Below are 21,931 nucleotides of genomic sequence, written 5' to 3' on the forward strand. Positions count from 1 at the left end.
GGAAGAAAAGAGACTCTGCCCCGGGCAAGAAAAACCGTATAAAAATCGCTCAGACAGGACAGTCGGCGGGAAGCATAGGAGACCCTCTGCTGTAGCGGTCAGACCTGTGTCTCACCCAGCGCAGATACGCGGGCTCGGCACTGACTTTTTTTGATTGGATAGTGGCTTTTCATTGTTATTCTCTAAGGTTATATTTGGATCATTTAATAAATTTTCTTTAATTAATAAATTGGAGCATTCATTTATAACAAGTATGACACATCCACGCAGCACATGGTGAGAGGGAGGATTGCATGTGGAGCTGGTCATGTTCAGCAGCACTTCGACTGTGGGTGCTTTCTCCCCTGCAACAGGATTGTCCCTTTGGTAAGCCTTCTCCTTTGATGCTCACCTGCCTGATCCATTTTCTAAACGCTTTTAAAAAAGCCCACAAAAAACAAAACAGGATACAGCCCATGAAAGCTCGTTCAGCTTTTTCTGGGGACAAGAGGGAAGAGAAGGTAGGCCAATGCATTTACTCCTATTTCTTCGCTGTGCTTTTCCTCACCCTGGCAGCCGCAAAACGGGCTAGTTACAGCCTTTTCAACCGTATGTATGCCCATATGATTAATTGGGGTGTGGGCGGCAGTCCCCTTTTTCTTTTGCTAAAGACAGACGCAAGAGGAAAGCAGCACTCGCCTACCCGACTGCTTTCAGTTTCCATTCTTCAGCTGGAATGAAGTTTCTTTCTCCCGTCGCTCCCTGCTTGGGGCCGGCTCCCACCGCCTCTCTCCCTACCACGGCTGGGGCGGGCTCCGCGCACGCAAGCGGGGGCGGGATCGGGATCGGGACTGCCGGCGGCGGTGCGCCCGCGGCCTCGCCATGACGGCGGAGGAGAAGCAGAACCTGCGGTGCTACAGGCGCTACATCGAGAGGAGCCTGAACCCCGTGTACATCCTCAGCAACATGACGGAATGGCTGTCCGACGGTGAGAGCCGGCAGCGGCGCTGCCCCCGCGCCCGCCGCCCCCGCCCCTGCCCCGTCCCGGTCCCCTCACTGCCTGTGCTGGCTTCTTGCTAGAGGTGAAGGAGAGAGTCCGGAAGGAGGAGGAGAAGGGGGTGACAGCGGCCGCCGCGCTTTTCCTGGATGCCGTGCTGCTGCTGGAGGCGGAGGGCTGGCTCCGGGGCTTCCTGGATGCCCTGGCTGCAGCAGGTGGGTGCCACCCCCGGGCGGGTTTTGTCCGCCGCTCCCCGATCTGGTGCAGCCGCACTGCCGCCCGCGTTCCGCGGGAGCCGCGCGGAGGCGCCCGGCGCTCCCGGGACCGGCAGGGGCGCTCCGTCGGCCGTGGGTTCAGCCGCCCATCCTGTCACACGAAGTCAGATGCCGTAGGAAAAGACAAGCTGACAGTCTGGAAATAAGCCTGTTGGGAGGTGAAGCAGCTGGAACAATTCTGAGGATGTAGAAAGCCTCATTGGCAGGAGACTTGCCTGAATCAGAGCCTTTAGAGAAGAAATAAGACAGCCATTGTTCTCACCAAATACAATGAAAGGAGGCTAAATCCTCTGAAGCAGAAAGGCAAATAGGTTTCAGGAGGTGCGTGGGGCTGGACTGGTAGCGTGGGATAACTTCACTCAACGACAGAGTCTTAAATGACTTTTTAAATTTTTTTTAAAAATTACTCATTGGCATTAAAAGTCTTCTGTTTCAAGAAGTAAGTAACCATTAGTAATCTATAGGGATGATTGTTCCACAGTAGCTATAACTACTTCATGTGTAAATTCCTAATCCAATTTCCTGTATGAAATGGAAGAGAAGAGATTGTGAAGGTATAAAATTAGCAGCATCTGCCAGCTTTCCTCTATATGTATGTATTGTATCATAGATCCTTCTTGGTGATTTATTAGATATGTTGAACCCCACAATCTCATTCCATAAGCTACTTTTATTTTCATCCCCTCACCATTAATTATGAATAATTATCTCAGTGAAAAAAATATTACAGTTTCTTACCACTTGATGAGGCCCACTAATCCCTTAAAGCAAGTACTAAGTCCAGAGCAATGTTTTACCAGTCTGTGATAATCCTGATTCCTGAATTGCAGAACAATCTACTTTGAGCCTGCTAGTAGTGTTCAGTTTGGTGTATCTTCAGCAAAAAATTGAGACAGTTAGCCAGCTGATTCAAAGTGCTATCCCAAGTAGTTGCTAATTGGGCCAGAGACTAGAATTTAGTATTACTCTTCTTTTTGGCGGATGCAGGGATAAGTAATACTTAGACTAAAGACATTATGGTGGTAAGTATCCACACCACTCTCCTGCTCTTCTAAAAGAAAATAAGAAGTTAGGCAAATTCCTCCTGTTTGTCCACAAGGTCCTCTGGAGACCCTGATCTGCTTTTTTTCCACTTCAGAAGCCTACTCAGCAAATCACACAAGTCCTTAAAGTATGCTTCCCTGACGCTGTCTGTTCCAGGACCATATTTTCAGCTGTTTGATGACTGTCTAGATTGCAGGTGTCTGTACTGCTTTCAGTCAGGGACTGTCCTGAATCCAGTACAGTAGGGATTTTTGAAGGAGGGTGGAGCCAAAGACAAGAGTAAAAGATAAAATGCAAGTAAATAAAAGACCACCAGAGCATCTTGTGATTCTGTGTAGTGTTCTTTGCTCTGGGAGTCCTGTGAAAGAGTATAATGGAATGCAAGAATTCCAAGGATTGTATGATTGAAAGACAGAAGTGGATATAGTTGCTTGGTGATGTGGTAATATGACCTGTGACATAGTGTGGCTCTTGTTTTTGCAGGTGCTACTGCTCTTTTAGCATAGGGTTTTCCATATTAGACATACAAGTGCTAAAAAGGAAACTAGTCACTTATTAGATAAAAACTGTGTGTGGGTCACCTAGATTTTTATCATTTACAGGACAAATAATTTTAATTTCTCCAGTGTGGCTGAGAAAATGTTTTTTCAGCTTGTTCCTACCTATTCTAGCTGGAGACTAAATTCACAGTAATGATTTGTCTCTTTTTTCTGAAAGGTTACACTGGACTGGCAGAAGCAATTGAAAACTGGGACTTCAGCAAACTGGAAAAACTGGAGCTGCACAGGCAGCTGTTGAAGCGGATAGAATCAACAATGCTAGAAATTGATCCTGTAGCAATCATGCCATACATAAACACATGCCTGATAGAGAGGGAGTGTGATGAGATCCTGCAGGTATGGTAAAATCCTGGTATTTGCCTAGTTTTGCGTCAGAGAAGTGCTGGCCGCCTCACTTGTGGGATGAATCACTGCCTGTGTAACAAGTGGCTGGGTGAGGAGGATGGCTGGCCACATGTCTGCCATAATTTTATAATTTTTTCTTTTCCTATTCTGCAATGGAAAGCCTCAGAGGTTTATGGCAGATAGAATTTATTAGACTTTGCCAGACAGAAATTGACAGAATAGCTTGGTGATGTTTCACACCATTTACAAATATTCAAACAAATAGCCTACCTATTGTTATAGTCCAGCTAAGTTTAGTGTGTAACTACACTGGCAGAATTGAAGCCGTAGTGGGTAAATGGCTGAATTTTATTATAAAGCTTTTATTCATTGAGAAGGAAATGCAGTTTTCAACTGAGCATCAAACATAATAAATTCACCTACTAAGTAAAGAGCAGTGAGTTTGATTGCTCAGAATCTACAGCAGTTTCTGTTTGTGGTGTGTGCAGATCAGTGAATACAGAAGCAAAGCAGCTGGGATAACTAAACTCATTGAATGCCTTTGCCGCTCGGATAAGGAAAACTGGCCCAAAAGTCTTCAGCTGGCATTGGATAGTGCAGGATATTACAATGCAAGTGAACTGTGGAATATAAGAGAAGGTAAAATGTGAATTGATTTTATGATGCTCTTTTCATGTTCTTGTACCAGACAGTAATTTTTTTTTTCAGGAGAATCAGACTTAGTTAGAAGGATACCATCAGACTACTTTGTGATCTAAAAAGAAAAACCTTTTAAAATTTATTTTAAATGTCTTTAATATAAAATTAAATACAAATAATATCCTACAAACAGGCAGAAATTATTTTTTGACTATTTTTTGTCCCAAATGGTTAGGCATGGTACTTTTTTTTTGGTGAGGAGAATCAGGCAGCACAGGCTTTGAAAGCATAAAAATAGCCAAATAGTTATCTTCTTTCTTCTTAATTCAACTTTTGCCATCTTTTTGGTTGCTTGAGTTGTGATAGATGCAATATTTTCTGATAAAATATGATTAGTAATGTGATAGTCTAGATAATGATCCCCAGACTTTTATGATCCCCAGAGCAGATCACATACCTTTTTCTATGAGAAATCGGTAAGCAGCCCTTCCCAAGTTATAATGTTCATATTTTGTAAAAGTGCAAAATTGTCTCTCCTAGGTTTTGCCTTTGTCATCGAATTTACCTTTCCCTCCTTGAAAAATACTTGTATAAGTAACCTGCAGCATAGGAGAATTTAGAGAAGAATACATTATTTTGCTACTAAAAATGTGATTTTAAATAAACTGGACTGTATCTTCATATCTACATTTGTTGTCTTCCTAGGTACTTGTTTGTATTGTTTTTTTAGTTAGCAACAGGATAAGCTATATTTAAGTGGCTTCTTCAACTATATTTCTTATTTTGAAATTTTTTTATTACTGCAATCAAAGGGTGTAATAATTAATATATATGCATAAAGTTGCATACATAATTAATAAATTTATTAAAATACAGGTAAAATAATACATAGGAGTAATACCTATATGTATATAGATATTATTTTGTGTAGCTGGTGGCTATTTGTGTAGCTAGTGAATATATTATTTGTTGACAATTATATTTTTTAAGTTAAAGTTATCACTGTCTTTTGGGGCAGCTTCCTTGAACATCTGACTCAGCAAAGCCAAAGTCAGCTTACTGAAGAAACATTGTCCATATTGGAAACATTTTACTGCTGGCAGTTAAGAGTCGGTACCAGAAATCAATTGCAGATACTGTGTGCTTTCTGGAGCTGGATTGATGTGCAGATGTGTTCTTTCTCCCACTCCAAAAGCAGTGCTTTGTTATCATATGTTCTGTTTGCAAAGAGACTCTTCATGCAGGGAGGGCCCTGGGACAGTTCTTTGAGAAAGTATTAATTATAACACCAAAGCTAAACCAAAGATTCTCAGTGTTGTCCATCTTCCTTGAAAAGGAGCCTGTGTGCAGCATCATTTTATGTAGTCTTTTTCTTCCAGCAACCAACTCCCTCACCTTGTTGTCACAGCAAATACATTTTAAAATCTTAAGGATCAATAGCATGCCTTTTTTTCCATTTACACAGATAATGGCAAAGATATCGAAGGCGAAATGAAAGATGCCTCTGAGAATTACTTTGAAACCATAATGGCATTTTCTGAAGAAGCAGAATGTGATAATCTGAGCAAAAGTCTCTCTTCAGTTTCAGGTAAGTCTTAAGAACTTAAATGTTTGTGGTTGCTATTTTCCATTTCCTTAGATTCCCAAAGGACACAGATGTAGTATGCCACAATGGAAGGTACCGAGGAATTAGTGCAAATCTCTGACTTGATTTATCTGTCTTCTGTTTTAATGTTTAAAGGATCTCATGCTGGGCATTGCACATATTATGGCTTGCCCCTCATTTTTCACATCTAGTGAAAAGTTGTTCTGTCAGCACATTATTAAAAAAGGTCCCCAAACACCAGCATATTGTTTATGCATCTCTTCTCTGATATAATTAATTCACACATGACCTGATATTAACCAGTTTAGAGAACTGAATGTGACTGCAAAGGATCTGTGCAGTGACTGTCATGGCAAATTTTGCTCCACCAGTTATTTCTAGTTCCTGTTCCATAAGTCCAAACACTCTGACAAGACCACAGGTTAAGAGAGTAATAATTTCAAAAGTCTGTAGAGCAGAAGGCTAAAATAAATCCTGTGCATGTATTGGGGAAAAATAATCCCTTGTGTTTTCATTCTGAGTTGAAAAAAGACCAGTTGAAGTGAGCATTGTTAGCCAAGACCTTAAAATGAGTACATTTTATGAATCACAGTTGAGGGTTAACAAAACTGTGCCATGAAACTCACACAAAATTCTTGTTTGGTGCATCTGTCCTGTTAAAAGGCTTGTCTGTCAGAGAATGTTCTGTGTGGACTGCAAGGACTCTTCTACCTTTATCATTTTAGATTACAACTATATGGGGCACAACATATTTTTTTCATTTTTATTGCACTACTCTTCACAAAAATATTGTTTTATCCCAGAAAGCATATATGAGTCTTCATCTGTTTATGAATCAAAGAAGGCTCGGAGCTATCAGATTGAGCTTGCACAGCCTGCTATTGATGGGAAAAACACATTGATTTGTGCCCCCACAGGTAAGGAGACAGACATTTCTTAGAAAAAGTCGCTTGGCACATCAGTGCTTGTATTCAGCACATTCAGCATTCATTTCCATGTTCTGACTTCTGCTTTCTCACTCCTCAGAGTGGATTTTTCAGTTTTAAGCCAGTCACTAATCTTGATATTTAAGAAATTTGTCTTGCAAGTTGAAGGAAAAATAGGATGAGTTAGCTTGAGGCTCCACTCTCTTCTCTACTGCAATGCCTACAACATCCAGACAGCCTAATTTTCCCTTGAGCCCTGGAGGCAAGTGGGATAATAAAGACAGGGACAGAGAAGAGCTCTGGCACAGTGAGCCTGAGGGCCAAAGGAAAACCAGAGGATAGGAGCAAGGCTGCATGGGGAAGGATGGAAGCTGAAAGGTCCTGGTGTCTGTACATAGTCTGATTTGATGTGAGAGCACATGCTAAGAGTGAAAAACAGACTTTGTGATTTCAAAGAATTCAAATACAACTGCAAATGGATTTTAATTCCCAGTGACTGCTTAATGGCCTTTACAGACTGAGACTGTGAGAGAGAAAGGGATGATTCCCCACCTGAGTAAGCAACATGCTTGTGTTCAAATCTGTTCCAAATGTGTTCAAGTCTGTAAGAGTAACAGCCCCATTGTCAGCTCCCCTTTGTTACAAGGCATTCAGATGAGACAAGCTGCTGCTTACAAATGCACCTTTTCATACTTGTCCTTTACCATTCATGTTTTTTGTTTGAAGGATCTGGAAAAACTTTTGTGGCAGTTCTGATTTGTGAACATCATTTACAAAATATTCCCTCAGGACGAAAGGCAAAAGTTGTCTTCCTTGCAACCAAAATGCCAGTGTATGAGCAACAGAAAAATGTATTCAGGCAGCATTTTGAAAGAACTGGGTAAGTGTCATTCTCCCTGGTGGCATCCTCCAGATGTCAGAAAATAAACTGCCTTATAGGTTAGCTGTGGCTAGGGCAAGATGTAACATGTTCACTGGTAAACAAGAGTGTTTGACAGTAACATCAGGATGATGAGTAGCTGCAAGAATGGCATTGCCATGGCAGACTTTGTTTGGAGAATCTGAAATCTGGTTCTGGAGAGTTTAAGCATTTGTTGCACATCTATGGAAATGGTGAAAGTATTTCTGTACTGAAAGAGTGAGGTGTGTTTTCTCTTGAGACTCCTTTCATGCCTGCTTTCAAAGCTGAGATAGTTCCTGGCAGTAGCAGTGGGATTCCTCTTGCCATTCTCAGAGTCTCTTATAAATGGAAGGACCCAGACTTCTTTATTTTTTCAACCTCTAGTCAGAAAATGATAGTCCACGTTTCAGATGGGACTGCGAATTGCTTAGAGGTGCATTAACAACCTATATCTTTGGATTTTGAGGGAACTGGTTACTCACGTCCACATATGTATCCTTATAGCTATGGGAAAAGGAGGCTGCTTGGCAGAAACAGTCCCATGATGCCAGACATGCACACAAAAGGGATGTTACATGTGAATTGACAAATGCAGCTTAAATGTACAAGTTAATCACTCCTCAAATACGATATATTTTTGTTAATGGTAGTTGAAAATCCAGTTATTTATCTTCAGCTCTTTTTTTTGTTCTCAGCTTCTGTGGTCAAACTGCCACCTCCAACTCTTTGACATTTGAAACTTAGTAACTGCCTTTCAAGCTCGCTGAAAAGCCCAGTTTTCTAGCTTTCCTTGACCTGCAAGGCATCCTTTTTCTTACCCTGTTTTTTGCATCTTCTTTCCAGATACTCTGTTCAAGGAATTTGTGGTGAAACAGTTGCAAATATCTCTGTAGAAAATATTATACAGGACAGTGACATCATTGTGCTAACGCCCCAGATTCTTGTGAATAGCATGGAAAAAGGGATCCTTAGCTCCCTTTCCATCTTCACTCTCATGATTTTTGATGAGTGCCACAACACTACAGGCAACCACCCTTATAATGTGTTGATGACTAGGTACCTGGATCAAAAATTTGACTCCTCTGCAAACCAGCTGCCTCAGGTAAGGCCCAGCCCATCAGTGGTGGAAACATTAGAGGAAAGTGTTTTGCAATGCAGTCAGCAAAGTCTTGCCTTTTGTCCTGATCCAGTCCAAAGTCACATTTAACAATAGCTGCAAATAGAAGTGGTAGCATCTGGAACATTTTTTTGTTCTTGGACACTTCCAGGCTTTTTTCCCATGTTACATCTTCCCTGCAGCTACCAAGGAAGACTGATCAAGCATAACAAAGACTGGAGTACTTGAGAGCAAATGGAAGAACTGAACTGGGAAGAAAGCATGTAATTTAGTAATCTTGTTAGCTCTCTGTTGTTGTTTTCTGCCCAATAAAATGGGGGCACTGCCTCTGCTGGCATGAGGTTCTCATCCAGCTGAGAAAATAATCTCTGAATGAATGCAAAGGATGGGTCTGGGTGTGGGTTTGCTCTTCCTCTGTATAATAAGCACTGACAGATACAGCTCGTTATGGATTTAAGTGGCTGGATAGTTTATTTTAAGTTTAAATAAGTTTGAGCACCATGGAGTAGGCATGAGTACATACAGGTTTTGGTTCTTAAGTTTTTGTGCCTGCTTCTTGTTTACTTCTCCTGCCTGTTTTGTTTCCATGTTTTTGAAGATGGTGGCAATTTAGAGACAAGTGACAATGTCTCCTCGTTTTATTTTGTTTGTGGCAAAGTAGTAACAACTGCTATTAATGTGTGTGCTTAGATTGTAGGTTTAACTGCTTCTGTTGGAGTTGGTAATGCCAAGAGCACTAAAGAAACTGTAGAGCACGTCTGTACCCTCTGCTCCTACCTTGACATACAGGCCATATCCACTGTCAGAGAGAACAAACAAGATCTGCAGAGGTTTGGAAACAGGCCAGAAACACGTACGCACACTTTCTTTTTATTTTCCTGTGAGTAGCAAAGCACCATGATTATGGCAGCTACTAAATTCCCCTTTTTTTAGATTAAGATAAAAGCTTAAAACTAAGGTGGAGCTTTCCTTCCTGCTAGCTTGAAAGAAGTTTAGGCTTGCAATTTCTTGTCCTGCAGTAAGGCAGTGCCCACTTGGGCATATTTTCTCTTTGCTGTTGATACACCATCTCTAGTTTTAATTCAGTTCTGCCAGTGAGGACTGGGGGCTGCTTATTTCTGTGCACCTGCAGTGCTCATTAACAGTAAAACTGATTGTGATTGCATAGAGCACGAAGTGTAGCATTCTTATAGACAAGAATTTGTTCTGTACTTCCTGAGGAAATGTTTTACTTATTCAGCACACTGACTTGTATTTCTCTTCTCTAGATATCAGATGGGTTAAAATGCGAGCTCAGAATCATTTTGCAGACATTATCGCAGGTCTGATGTCTGAGACAGAGGTGTTGATGAGGAAGATTTACTCAGTGGGTAAGATGCTGTAATATGCCTGTATTGGAGTTCAGTATTTGATTAAATCAATGTGAATCCTTATAGCTGCTAGAACAGACACTCTTTTTTCACTTCCCTTCTCCTTCATTTTTAGTTGCATTTATTTCCTGAGTAAGAGATTACAGATAAGAGAATCAACTATTTTTCTGTTATACCTGATTAGTTTGACAATCATAACCATTTTTACTTGAATTTCAGCCTGTCACATGCAACTAAAAACAGTCTGCTATTGACACTGTCAAATGCTTCTGAGTTTAAAGAATCTGAAACAAAAGGGCTTGCATTCAAAATGGAGAGGGCTTGATTTCATTGATGAGAGATACCTGTATGTTCTTATTTAAACATTTCTCCAAATCCTTCACACCCAATCTGTCCTGTTAGGGAAATAAACATCACAGTGGCATTACTCTGAATGTTGTAATTTTTCCCTTACAGCAAAAGTTAATTTTCACACTTGCTGCTCTGACACTTCTTGTGTTTTCTCTGGTCTCCAAGCTGCACTCAGAGTTATTTCTAGGGTTGCCCTGGCCACCTTTTTTGGTCAGCATTTTTTCCTCTTTAGGTTTCTGGGTACTCCAATTTCCACTTTTTACCAGGTGTCCATTGTTTTCCTTTGAAAAGCCTTTGAGGTGATGTTTCAGAGTAGGATCTGTGCAACATAAACATCACTGGAAAGAGGATATGGCTGCCCAAGAAAGGAAACAATTATCAGTAGGGTTCCAGCTTTGGGAGCTGCTCTGGTGGGAAGGTTTGCAGAGAGGAGATGCATGATTGTGAAAAGAAAATTGGTCTCATGATCATAAGATTAATTCTATAACCCTTCAGAAATAAATTCATCTTTTCTGCTTTTGCAGAGTTCCTAAGTGATGTCCAGTAAGCGGCCTTAATAAAAAACTGGAGAGCAGAAGGGGTACAAAGCAGAGACCCATGAATGGATATATTCAGGATAAGCCTTGGTCTCTCCAGCTCTGGATTAAAGGACATTGTCTGTGTTTAGACTGTTTTTTGCACACTGACTGCAGTGCCTTGAACCTGTTTACCTCAGTTCTAGATTTACCCCCTGCCGTCCACTTCCCAGATATTTGAGAGTGAACTATATTCTGGGGCAGGAAGGGAGAATTAAAACCCCCATGCAACCAAAAAAAAAAAAAAAAAACCAAAACAAAAAACAAAAAAACAAAAAACAAAAACAAAAACAAAAAAAAACAAAAACAAACAAACAAACAAAAAAAACCACACCTGAACAAAACAACCCAAAACCCAAGAAGCCTGATCAAAGAACAGAGATTTTCAAAATTCATGTTACATTAAGCAAACACTTCTGAAGCTTATTTTGCATCACAGTTCCTCTTGCATGAATGGCAGTGGCTTCCCTTCTGTGCACCCTGTGGTTACTGTAGCCCCTGAAGCACTCAGGCAGAGTATGTATGCAGGAAAGAGGTTCTGCCTCAAGGACAGCCCCTTGGACAATATGCTTCTAGACTATTTCATGAATGAATATAAACTATTGAGTATCTGGTAATTCAAGAAGCAATGTACATGCAGTTTTTTGAATACCATAGACTTCTTACAGGATAAGTGGGCTCTAATTTTATTACTAAGTCCCTGCAGATGTGTGTGTGATAAACACAGATCAACACAGATCCTCAGTTGAATTGTACTAGGTTAATTTTAGGCTAACATCTGGGTATACATTTTTTCATGTATGTATACATTTCCCTGGGAAACACAGGGAGTGAAGAAGACAGAGTAAGAGTCTTCACAGGTGGTTCCCAGATGCTGGACAAGAAGCAGTGGGCACAAACAAATATTTAAACAATAGGAAGAACTTTTTTGCTATAAGGTGGTCAAACACTGGAACAGATTGTCCAATGAAGTTGTAGACTCTCTGGCCTTGAAAGTACTCAAAGCCCATTTGAACTAAGTGACCTGCTTTAGGTGATCTGCTTTGAGCAGAAGGTTGAACTAAAGACCTCCACAGGTGCCTTCCAGCCTCAGTGGTTCTGTGATTGTATCATAAAACTGTTCTTTTGCTAAGGCTTTTTAGAGTCAATATTAGTGGGAAATGTGTTATCCTCTAGCTAATGCTTTTTATTTTTAGAGGAACATTTTTCTTTTTCTCTCCTATAATAGATACCATCTCCCAAATCAACAAGAATTACTTTGGAACACAGAGATATGAACATTGGATAGTTTCCACTCAGAAGAAATGCAGACTATTGCAACTGGAAGATAAGGAGAAGGAGAGCAGTATTTGTAGAGACCTTTTCATTTGTACTGAACACTTGCGGGTAAGTGTGTATCCTCTTTCCTTCCATACAAAGGTAGAGTCATCCTGTTCCTTCTGATATAGGTATGTTCACCTAGAAGCAGATTTTGAACCAATTGTCCTATTTAGAATCATAGAATAAATGCAGACTTGGAAGGGACTCCGAAGGATCACTGAGTCCAGCTCCTGTCCCTGCAGAGGACATCCTCACCATGAGCATTGTCCAAGCACTTCTTGAGCTCTGTTAGGCTAGGACTGTGACCACTTCCCTGGGGAACCTGATCCAGTGCCCAACCACCCTTTGGGTGAAATCCTGATATCCAGCCTAAATCTCCCCTGACTCAGCTTCAGGCTGTTTCCACAAGTCCTGTCACTGGTCACAACAGTGAAGAGATCTGTACTTGCCTCTCCACTAAGTGAGGATGTTGAAGACTGCAGCAAGTTGACACAGGCTAAAGCATAAGGCATGTAAGAGTTGTCTCTGTGATACTCACCAGGGACAGATTAGGAGGAGACTTTGCAGTGCTTGTGTTGTCATGGAAATGGAAGAACACCACAACTTTGCAACACTTAATCTAGCTAAATAAAATTTGTGTTCATCCCACGCTGTGGAAAATGAGGCCTATATGCTTGTGTCTCTTTCCAAGCAGAAATTCAACGATGCTCTCATTATCAGTGAAGATGCTCGCATTGAAGATGCTTTAGCCTATCTAAATGAATTTTTCACAAATGTAAAAAACGGACCATATACAGAGTTAGAGAAGCAGCTGACGGAGAAATTTCAAGGTATTTGCCATAGTACCTGTGACAACTGCAGGGGAGACAAGAGCTTATGGTAGGATGGTCCAGGTGTTTTCTTCAGAGTAAGTGCAGTTGTTTTTCCAGAAACTGCACTTTCCAGAACATGTGGTGACTGCATGGGTGCAAGTGCAGTGTTAGGGCAGGTGGGGGCACTAAATTTCTGGGACTGTAAGCTTCTAGTGCAGAAGCTGATAAAATAGTAATGATTGTAGCTGGATGATATAGTAAGTTCTTACATGCCTGGCTTGGAAATAAGGCAACAGTGCCCTTGTGGCTGTGCCCCACAAGTACGGGGATGGTCTACCATCATGGGTGCTGATAGCATTAGATAAGCCAACATACACTCAATGCTCGGTGCACTGCCTAACCTCCTGGCCAGTCCCAGTCTTCTGGGGAGAAGCAGGTGGCTCCTGTACCTTTCTCATTGAAAGTCACTGTTCTGTGACCTGATTTAGTTAGCAGTGGGCTATATTTCAGCCTGTGCTCTGGTGTGTTGCAGTGCTGACTGCAATTTTAAATCACTGGTCTGTCTGCCCTTGCATGTCAGTTGTTTTCTTGGAAGAAATGGCACAAGAGCTGAGTTTGTTTTGTTGCTTTCTTTTGACACACAGTATATCACAGAATTTCTCATGTCACTTTGCTACAATATGTGAGATATTCATAATTTGTTTTTTTCTGGGGATTTTGTTGTGTTTAACCAACAGATTTCCCTGCTTGCATCTGAAAGAATGGAATAGAAAATAAAAAAATAAGATAATGTGTGTACTGTTTGAAAGTAGGTTTGTGTGGGAATTCTGCTTTCTGCCTTAAAAAAGGTAAAATTTTCAAGAAACCTCTTTTTTGTCTTTCAGAGAAAGAACTAGAGCTGACTGCCCTTTCAAAAGATGAGTCAAATGAGAATCCAAAGTTGGAAGAGCTTGCTTGCATCCTGGACGAAGCATACCACTATAACCCACAGACTCGCACTATTCTCTTTGCCAAGACAAGAGCCTTAGTAGCTGTATGACATTTTTTTTAAAACTCCTAAAATGGGAAGTGGGAAAATAAAATTACTCATCATATTACCCTTCCCATTTTGATCTGAAATAGAAAAACGTGCATGTATTCGATCATTCTAATTTATTTTAATGTGTCGACCTAATCCCTGATGCTCTGAGGCAGGATGAGTGAGGTTTTTTTCTTTTTCTGAAAACTACAGTACAGCTATGGTGTCCTTCATGATGTCTAACTACATGCTGTAGTTGATTATTAAGCCATTAGATTTTTATTTTAGGCCTAAAGTCAGTTACAACAAGATGTGTTTTAAGGGTTTTGGCTTTAAGGTGTTATGAATCAGCAGCTCTACTCCATTACTGACTGCACATCAGGAGGTATTTATACATTTCTCAGAGGATTCCTATAGACCTAAAGAAGGTCTGTGCCCTAGCACCGGCTTTTGATCAAGAAAAAGGAAAAAGTTTGTGCAGCAGATGTACCCTGGACTCTTCTTATCACTGGTCTATTTCATACTTGCCTATGATCAAAAATTTAGGCTGGATGATGCTTTTTTTCCTTTACAGTACCTTGCTCCCAGAAAAAGTTTATGGTTGATGTTAATGGACTACTAATCATTAGCATGAGTAGATTAAAACATTTACTGCAAATATCAGCTGTCTCTGTCTACTGTAAACAGATTTATCAGCTGAATGACCCAGCCCCCCTTTTTATACTTTTCATTCAGACATGCTGGATGAATTGCAGACCAGAAAAAACTTAAAAGCAGACTAAAGTCCAAACTAACAACAACAAGTATCTGTTGGCAGCTTTGCATGTTAGATTTAAAAGCCTACAGTAGCTTGGCTGAATTTTATTCTTCTGTAAGAGCAGTTTGAATGTGCTACTGTCACTGTGTAGTGGAAACCCAGTTTGTAAATAGGAACTACTTTCCCTTGATGCCAGAGGTGTAGCATTCAGTGGCCTGTTAGTTTATAAGAGAAAAATGCAAAATATTTAGCAGTGAAAAGCTACTTGCTCTCTAGCCAGCCTTTAAGTTGCTACCTATCACAAACTAGCATTGCATCTGCACAGGGAATCTTAACTCTGTGATTTGCTCTCCAGGCTTTGAAGAAGTGGATAGAAGCAAATCCTCTTCTTAGCCACATAAAGCCAGATGTGTTGATGGGTAAGGGAAGAAGAGATCAGAAAACAGGTATGCAGATTTGCACTAAGATATGCTAAACCAGTAGTGGCTATGCTATGCTGCTAAAACTGTTCCGCTTTTCCTGTGTTCATCTTCTGTGCCCTTAAACAGAGGAAGGTCAGATTTGCACTTGCATTCTTCCATATTGGGAAGACCTTGAATGAATCCTAAGGGGATGCTTGCATTTTCTGTCCAGAGCCTTTAGTTAAAACAGCAGTAACATTGTCAACAATACTTCTTTGCAGGATTTTTCTGCTGGTTCAAAAGCAGTTTAGAAACTTCACTATCATAGTTTCTTGTGATTAATTCTCATATTATCTCTGTTACTTTGTGATCCCTCTCTTACTTTGTGTTTGATGGCAGAAAGACATTTTAAGACAGAATGGAAGCTACAGCTGAAATTAATTACCTATGGCTTAAGTTCAGAGTTAGGTTGGGTTTTAACTAAGATGCATGGGGTGTCTCCAGTAAAGATCATGTGGGTGTTGTGTCTAAAATGGTGTTTCTCAAGTTGATAATATCTGTGACACATCAACACGAATCCCTGGTCAGTGGGTATAATATACACCCAGCTGCATATCAAACTTGAAGTAGTTCCAGATCAAAAGGATGTACTAATTCCTAATCACTGAAGTAAAAGCAAATGTGGATATCTTGCTCAAGGAGCTCTTCAGTTTTCTTTTCCTGACACAGTTTCTTGGTACTGTAGGTATGACCCTGCCAATGCAGAAGGGTGTCCTGGATGCATTCAGAAATGACAAAGACATCAGACTGCTAATTGCTACATCTGTTGCTGATGAAGGCATTGATATTACTGAGTGCAGCCTTGTGGTGCTCTATGAATACTTTGGTAATGTCACCAAAATGATCCAAGTCAGAGGTATGGAATTTCAGAACTATTACTGTAGAAACCTGTTTTGGCCTAGAAATGGACATGAAATACTACCAAATGGCACATTGGAAATACTGTGTTAATATGTGCATGCCTTGCTGTTGTTTCTCTGTGCCTTAGAGCAAAGTCATGTGAATGATGAGACATGATAAATTTGTTCACAGAGCCAAGTCCTTGATGTTGTCTGACTCACAACAGGCAAATTAGCTATGCTGCACAAGGTTATTGAACTGTTGAGGACTGATACATCAAGTTGACAATTACATATAAGCAGAACTATGGCTAGAAGAACTGTTGTCAGAAATATTACAAATCATTCTGTGACAATTTACAAAGGACTGCTGCAATGGAATTTCTTGTATTGCCTTGGCTTCCAAAGGCCTTCTCCAGCCTGGTGGTTTATTACCAACCCAGCTACTCCCAGATACATGAGGCCTTCACATGTGCAGATCTCTAATATTAAGGACCAAAAGAAAGACACCCTGTTGACACCCTGTTTCTGTCTTCCCTGCTTGTCCAGAGAAGTCTGTCATGACTTTGGCCTTAAATTTGGTGATCTTACAGTATGGCCAATAGAGGGGAATGAACAGCCAAACTAAATACTGATTTCTGCTTCACATTCCTAAACAGCATAAAACTGCCTGCATCTAATGGTGCATCTGCAATATTTTTTCATATTTCCCAAGCAGTTAACATCATCATTTAATGTGAAGTGATTTTCATTGTACTTACTCTGTACTCTACTTTCAGGGTTTGTGTGTTGTGACCTTCTTATCTGTGTTTTGTAATGAAATAAGTGGCCCAGAATTGACTTTTATGGATGAAAAGATCGTGTTTATTATTAAAAAGCTATTAAAAGTGCAAAGAAAAAAGGTTATGTCAGTTTCAAACCACATACAATCATGATTTTTGTGGAGTAAAAACTTAAAAGAAAGTGTGAACACTTTTTATAACTAAAATACTGCTAAACTGGTATGATATCCCTGTAGTTCTGGGTTTGCCTGTGTCACAGCTTTAATAAACAGGCAGGCAGTAGGCATAGTCAGGTAGATGAGAAGGTGCTTGCTGTTGTTGTCTGTGCTCTTGTCAGCACGATATTTCCAGTTCCTTAGGTTTTTGTGATATATGGGGTTTTGGGGTATTTTTAGACACCAATTAGCAGGGCTGAAAATTAATGAGAAAGACTAAGATGAACTTTTCTCCTTTACTTTTTTTTTTTTTACACAAGAAGAAGACAGCAAGATGCTACACAAAAAATGTATTTTAAAGCATGCCTGAACTCAGCATAGGGAGGCCACCGAAGCAGGCAATACAGTACTGGCTAGGGTATATCCATGAGGATACCAGGAAGGGGGCATTTTGTTCTGGTTTGTTATTGAAGAATGCTCTTCAGAAGCAGCATTATCTGAATCTGAACATTGCAAACAAAAGCAGACATACAGGAGGCCCTCAATAGTCTTATGGCAGACCTGTCACTTTTGCATATGTTGTTAAGAGTAACTAAAGAGCATAAATGTGTTGCTGTATAGGTCGTGGAAGGGCAAGAGACAGCAAGTGCATCCTTGTGACAAGCAAAACAGAAGTGGTTGAGAATGAAAAACTAAACAGTTACAAGGAAGAAATGATGAATGCAGCTATTGAAAAGCTACAGAACTGGGATGAAACAACATTTGCAAGAAAGGTTTGTGATTTGTGCAGTTTTCATACCCAAATTTTAAAGCATAATCTGTATCTACCTTCACCTACTAAGGCTCTATGTAGGGCCAAGTGATAACCCGAGGGAAATGTTCATTGTAGTTGATTTCTGACAAAGGCTAGGTCAGCAGAGAAGGGATACTGTGTACTGACAGTTTGTGAATGTCAACTGTACAGTAACTGCAAAAAACTTCAGAGCATGAGGTAGAATTTATGACCTGTTGCTTATGAAAAGAGAAGGACTCATGGGTGATGTAAGAGTTGGAGGCCATCTTGGGCACAGTGTACAAAGATATTGTGATGTTTTGCAGCTGAAAATCAGGAGGGTTAAAGCCCAGCTGGATATTCATATGGACCACCACCAAGGGCTAAGGAGAAATCCCCATTCTTTATTGGTTATGGGGGGAAACATAGGGACAAAAATGAAGAGACTGAGGTGCTTAATGCCTTGTTTGCCTCTGTAAGACTGGTTGTTCTCAGGATATTCAGCTTCCTGGACATAGGGGAGCAGGATGAAGGCCCTATAATCCAAAAGGAACTGGTTAGTGACCTGCTACACCATTGCGACACAAGTTTATGGGGGCAGATGGGATCCACCCAAGGATAATGAGAGACCTGGTGGAAGAGCTCATCAATCCACTTTCCAGCACTTTCCAGTCCTGGATAATCAAGGAGATCCCAGGTGACTGGAGGTTGGTCGGTGTGACCACCCATCTACAAGAAGGACCAGGAGGATGTGGGGAACTACAGCGCCATCAGCCTGACCTCAGTGCCAGGGAACATTATGGAGCAGATCACCTTGAGTGCTATTACCCATCACGTACAGGACAACCAGGGATCAGGCCCACCTGGGATGGTTTTATGAAAGGCACGTCCTGCCTGAGCAGCTTGATTTTCTTCTGTGACAGTGTGCCACTTAGTGGATGTGTGGGGAAGGCTGTGGTTGGTGTCTGTCCTTCAGTAAGGACCTTGATACCATTTCCCACAGCATTCTCCTAGAGAAACTGGCTGTTTATGGCTTGGATGGGTGCACTCATTGCTGGGTAAAAAAATGGCTGGGCCCAGAGAGTGGGAGTGACTGGAGTTAAATATAGCTGGTGGCTGGTGTCAGTGGTGTTCCCCAGGGCTCAGGGAAGCCTGGAATAAGCCAGTGGCAGGCACTACTAACAAAAAAGCTTTGTACACAGTTCTCCCATACTGTTTGAATTCACAGATCATCCAGTCTTTCCAGACAAGCTTTCAGAGACTGAGCTGTGCAACAAAGGGTGCCCAAGGCCCCTCGGCCTTTGTGATGTTTCTTCTCCTACATCCAAGGCTTGGTGCAGTTTCTCCTGCTTCTTCTCAGAGGATTCAATTTCTGCATTTGGTTCTCAGCTACAGGCTGTGCCTTGTTGCTTCTTTCTCAACCTGCAGTTTCTGTGGTCTTTGTAGCTTTCTTTCAAAACCATGAGATTCCCAGAGCAGCAGCGTTAATTGTGCTATAGGATTTCACATGATTTAAGGTTCACATGGACATACCAGCCTTAAGACCAGAGAGGCTGTTGGGGGCTAGAAGGGAGGCAGGAGCAAAAGGCATAAATGCTGTCCATCACATAGTCACATTCTAGCCCTGCATTCTAAATTGACAAATGTAACCTGTTCTTTCTTGGTATGAGTTGCCAGAAGGTGTGTTTTGTTTTGTGTGCTTTAAGTAATAGGTTCCTAGATGTTACATCACATTTAAGCTCACATTTAAGCTGACATTGGGACTTCATTTCATAATGATCTTGATTTTTATTTATTTATTACAGATACGTGGCCTGCAAATGAAGGAAAAGATGCTACGAGATTCCAGGAAGAATGAAATAAAACATGAAATAGTGGAAGGGAAAAAAAATCTTTTGTGTGGAAAATGCAAAGCATATGTCTGCAGTACTGATGACATCAGAATTATAAAGGTGTGTTTCTGTACGGGAAGCTATATCCATGACCACCAGGGAAGTCAGCATTATTGAACTAACTGCATTGTTTATCAGTGTGGATGTGGACTATTTTATGCAAACTGGAGGAGAACAGAAATTCTGAGTAAATCAGTAAACCACAGGAACAGTTGTGACTACTTCTGTAGTATGACATGATGATATGACACTATGAGTTGAGTTGACATTGTCCAAGGTGTGAAAATATGGGATATGGTAGGAATCACTTCAGTTTTCCTGAAGCCCTTCTGACAAATTTTGTTGAAAACCCCCTGATCTTCAACTACATAACCTTCTAGAGTTACTGCTGGATATTTACTTTCCTGATCAGCATCAGATGGAAGTCTCTCTGCTGTTACTTCTCCTACAATTTCTGTTGACTGAAAATTATCTAGAAGAAGTACTGGGATCAGCTTACAAACTCCTTGTCTTATAGGTCAGTTTGAGTTTTGAAAAGCAGGGCAAACCATGGTTCCACAAGAAGAGCCCTACAGCTCTTCAGTATTATTTTGTTTTCTATTCTGTAGGTGTAGTTCACATTGCTTCTATGTATAGCCTAGGGACATGATGATTGTACTCTTTCTGAACATGAATATTTTCTTTATAGATAAAAGAAAGCAATACTCTTTACACAGGGAAAGTGGTGATCATGGAAGAGAGGCTCTTCTAAGCACTTTGAGCCTTTATAGTTCTGCTTTTTGTTCTTTTGAAGCTGCTTCTATTTGTGATGCTCTGAAAAATGCAGTTGCAATGTGATGAGGGGCCTCAGGCCGCAGCTGAGCATTACTGTGTCTGCCTTCAGGCCCTTCCCAAATTTTTATTTGTTTTTACCAGCTGTTTTTGGAATGTAGATGGTGCTTACTACTCCTCTGCAAGGAGTTGGGAACAGCTCAACTTCGTGAAAACTTGGGTTACATTTCTTTGACAAAAAACAAGGGCTATCTAAAGCACCTCTGACTTTTACACTCTTTTGTGCTCCTGGCTTATCACCTATACCTGTGCAAATAGAGCCAAGAGTTCAGAAAACTCTTCAGTAAGTGGTTTTGCTTAGTACTCTGCAAATAACTTCCTCAGTTTTTAAAATAATCCCTACAAACTGCATTTCCAGGACGATCTATCATTTTCAGACTCAAGCTCAGATTGTAAATATGCTTTCAAATAAGGCTGTTAATTTCTTTAATCTTTTATTATATATGTTATAAACAATAACTATAGCTCCTTCATCTTATTAGGGTTATTTTTTCTACCACTCCAAAGTAATTGCATGACCCCTCATGGGAAACAGGAGTCTCTCAAACTTGTCCATTGTCTGAATTACTCTCTTAGTTTCATGGACATGGCTCAAATACAGCAAACACAGTTTTTAAAAAGCTTACTAAGTTCAAATATATGTAAGCTGTTGACTGATACGTTTTGATAAGCCCAGGCCTGGGTCCTTCTAGTACCTGGTATTCCACTAATAGGGAAAAAAAAAAGAGCAATGAGCCGAAGAGGCTGGAAGGTGAGCCTCCTGGATGACAGCAAATGCCTTAACAGGGAGAACATGTATTTGAGAAGGGAAGGGGAATGACAAAGGAAAAATGAGGAATGTTGTTTCTAATATTAAGTGTTTCTGGCATGTGTTGTTTCAGGGATCTCATCACATTGTCTTAGGTGACGTATTCCAGGAGCGTTATACAACAAAGCCCCACAGGAAACCAGTTCAGTTTGATGATTTTGTGAAAAAAAGCAAGATGCATTGCCGAAATACTGAGTGCCTGCATGACTGGGGGATCATAGTGAAGTACAAGATATTCGATAAACTACCCGTGATCAAAATCAGAAGCTTTGTACTAGAGGATGTTGAAACTGGGACACAAATGGATTTTCAGAAATGGAAAAGTATTAATTTGTCTTTGAAGGATTTTGATGAAGAAACATCCAGCTGAACTCAACATTTTAATGGATATATTGTTCTAGTGTGCTATGCTGAAATAGCAGCAATGATCAATGATCAATTTTCTATAAAAACCTTTGTTCTTTATGCTAGGCCCTTCACTGCATCTAGCTAGATTATAAAAGGCTGGTAAAGCTACTAAAACCAATATTTGCTATATAATGAAATACTTCACCAGAAGTTTCACTAGAAGGACAAATATGTGCCTAGGTGTCTAGATCCAAATCATTATGGCTATGAGGAACCTGGTCTGAAAAAAAAAGAAGATCAAGTTGAATGATTAGTTAGTTGACTTTGAATTGAGATGCAAATCAGCATCTTCTTTGGTACCACTAACATGTTGCTGGATTGCATATCCTTGCAAACAACATGGCTTACTAACACTTCAGGCAGTACTCTAGCTACTTTTGAAATTTTTTTA

The 21,931-nt window shown here is 40.6% G+C and overlaps 1 protein-coding gene across 3 annotated transcripts; it reads left to right on the top strand.

Moving 5' to 3' along the window:
* The first annotated feature begins 861 nt into the window (after window positions 1-861).
* RIGI (RNA sensor RIG-I) lies at window positions 862-21,528 on the top strand. 3 transcript variants are annotated; one of them, XM_053968935.1, is made up of 18 exons: window positions 862-967; window positions 1,060-1,191; window positions 3,013-3,191; window positions 3,689-3,839; window positions 5,305-5,427; window positions 6,249-6,362; window positions 7,098-7,251; window positions 8,116-8,374; window positions 9,080-9,269; window positions 9,658-9,759; window positions 11,914-12,071; window positions 12,700-12,835; window positions 13,702-13,850; window positions 14,948-15,038; window positions 15,739-15,909; window positions 17,451-17,602; window positions 19,407-19,553; window positions 21,206-21,528. In XM_053968935.1, exons 1-18 carry the CDS (start codon window positions 862-864, stop codon window positions 21,500-21,502), a joined length of 2,811 nt encoding a protein of 936 aa, XP_053824910.1. In that variant the 3' UTR covers window positions 21,503-21,528. The 3 variants fall into 3 exon arrangements, with proteins under 3 accessions (XP_053824910.1, XP_053824911.1, XP_053824913.1); XM_053968936.1 differs by having other exon boundaries at window positions 9,080-9,242; XM_053968938.1 differs by lacking the exon at window positions 6,249-6,362.
* Window positions 21,529-21,931: the final 403 nt, after the last annotated feature.

The sequence above is a fragment of the Vidua chalybeata genome, chromosome Z (genome assembly GCF_026979565.1).
Source record: "Vidua chalybeata isolate OUT-0048 chromosome Z, bVidCha1 merged haplotype, whole genome shotgun sequence".
In the NCBI taxonomy this organism is placed as follows: domain Eukaryota; kingdom Metazoa; phylum Chordata; class Aves; order Passeriformes; family Viduidae; genus Vidua; species Vidua chalybeata.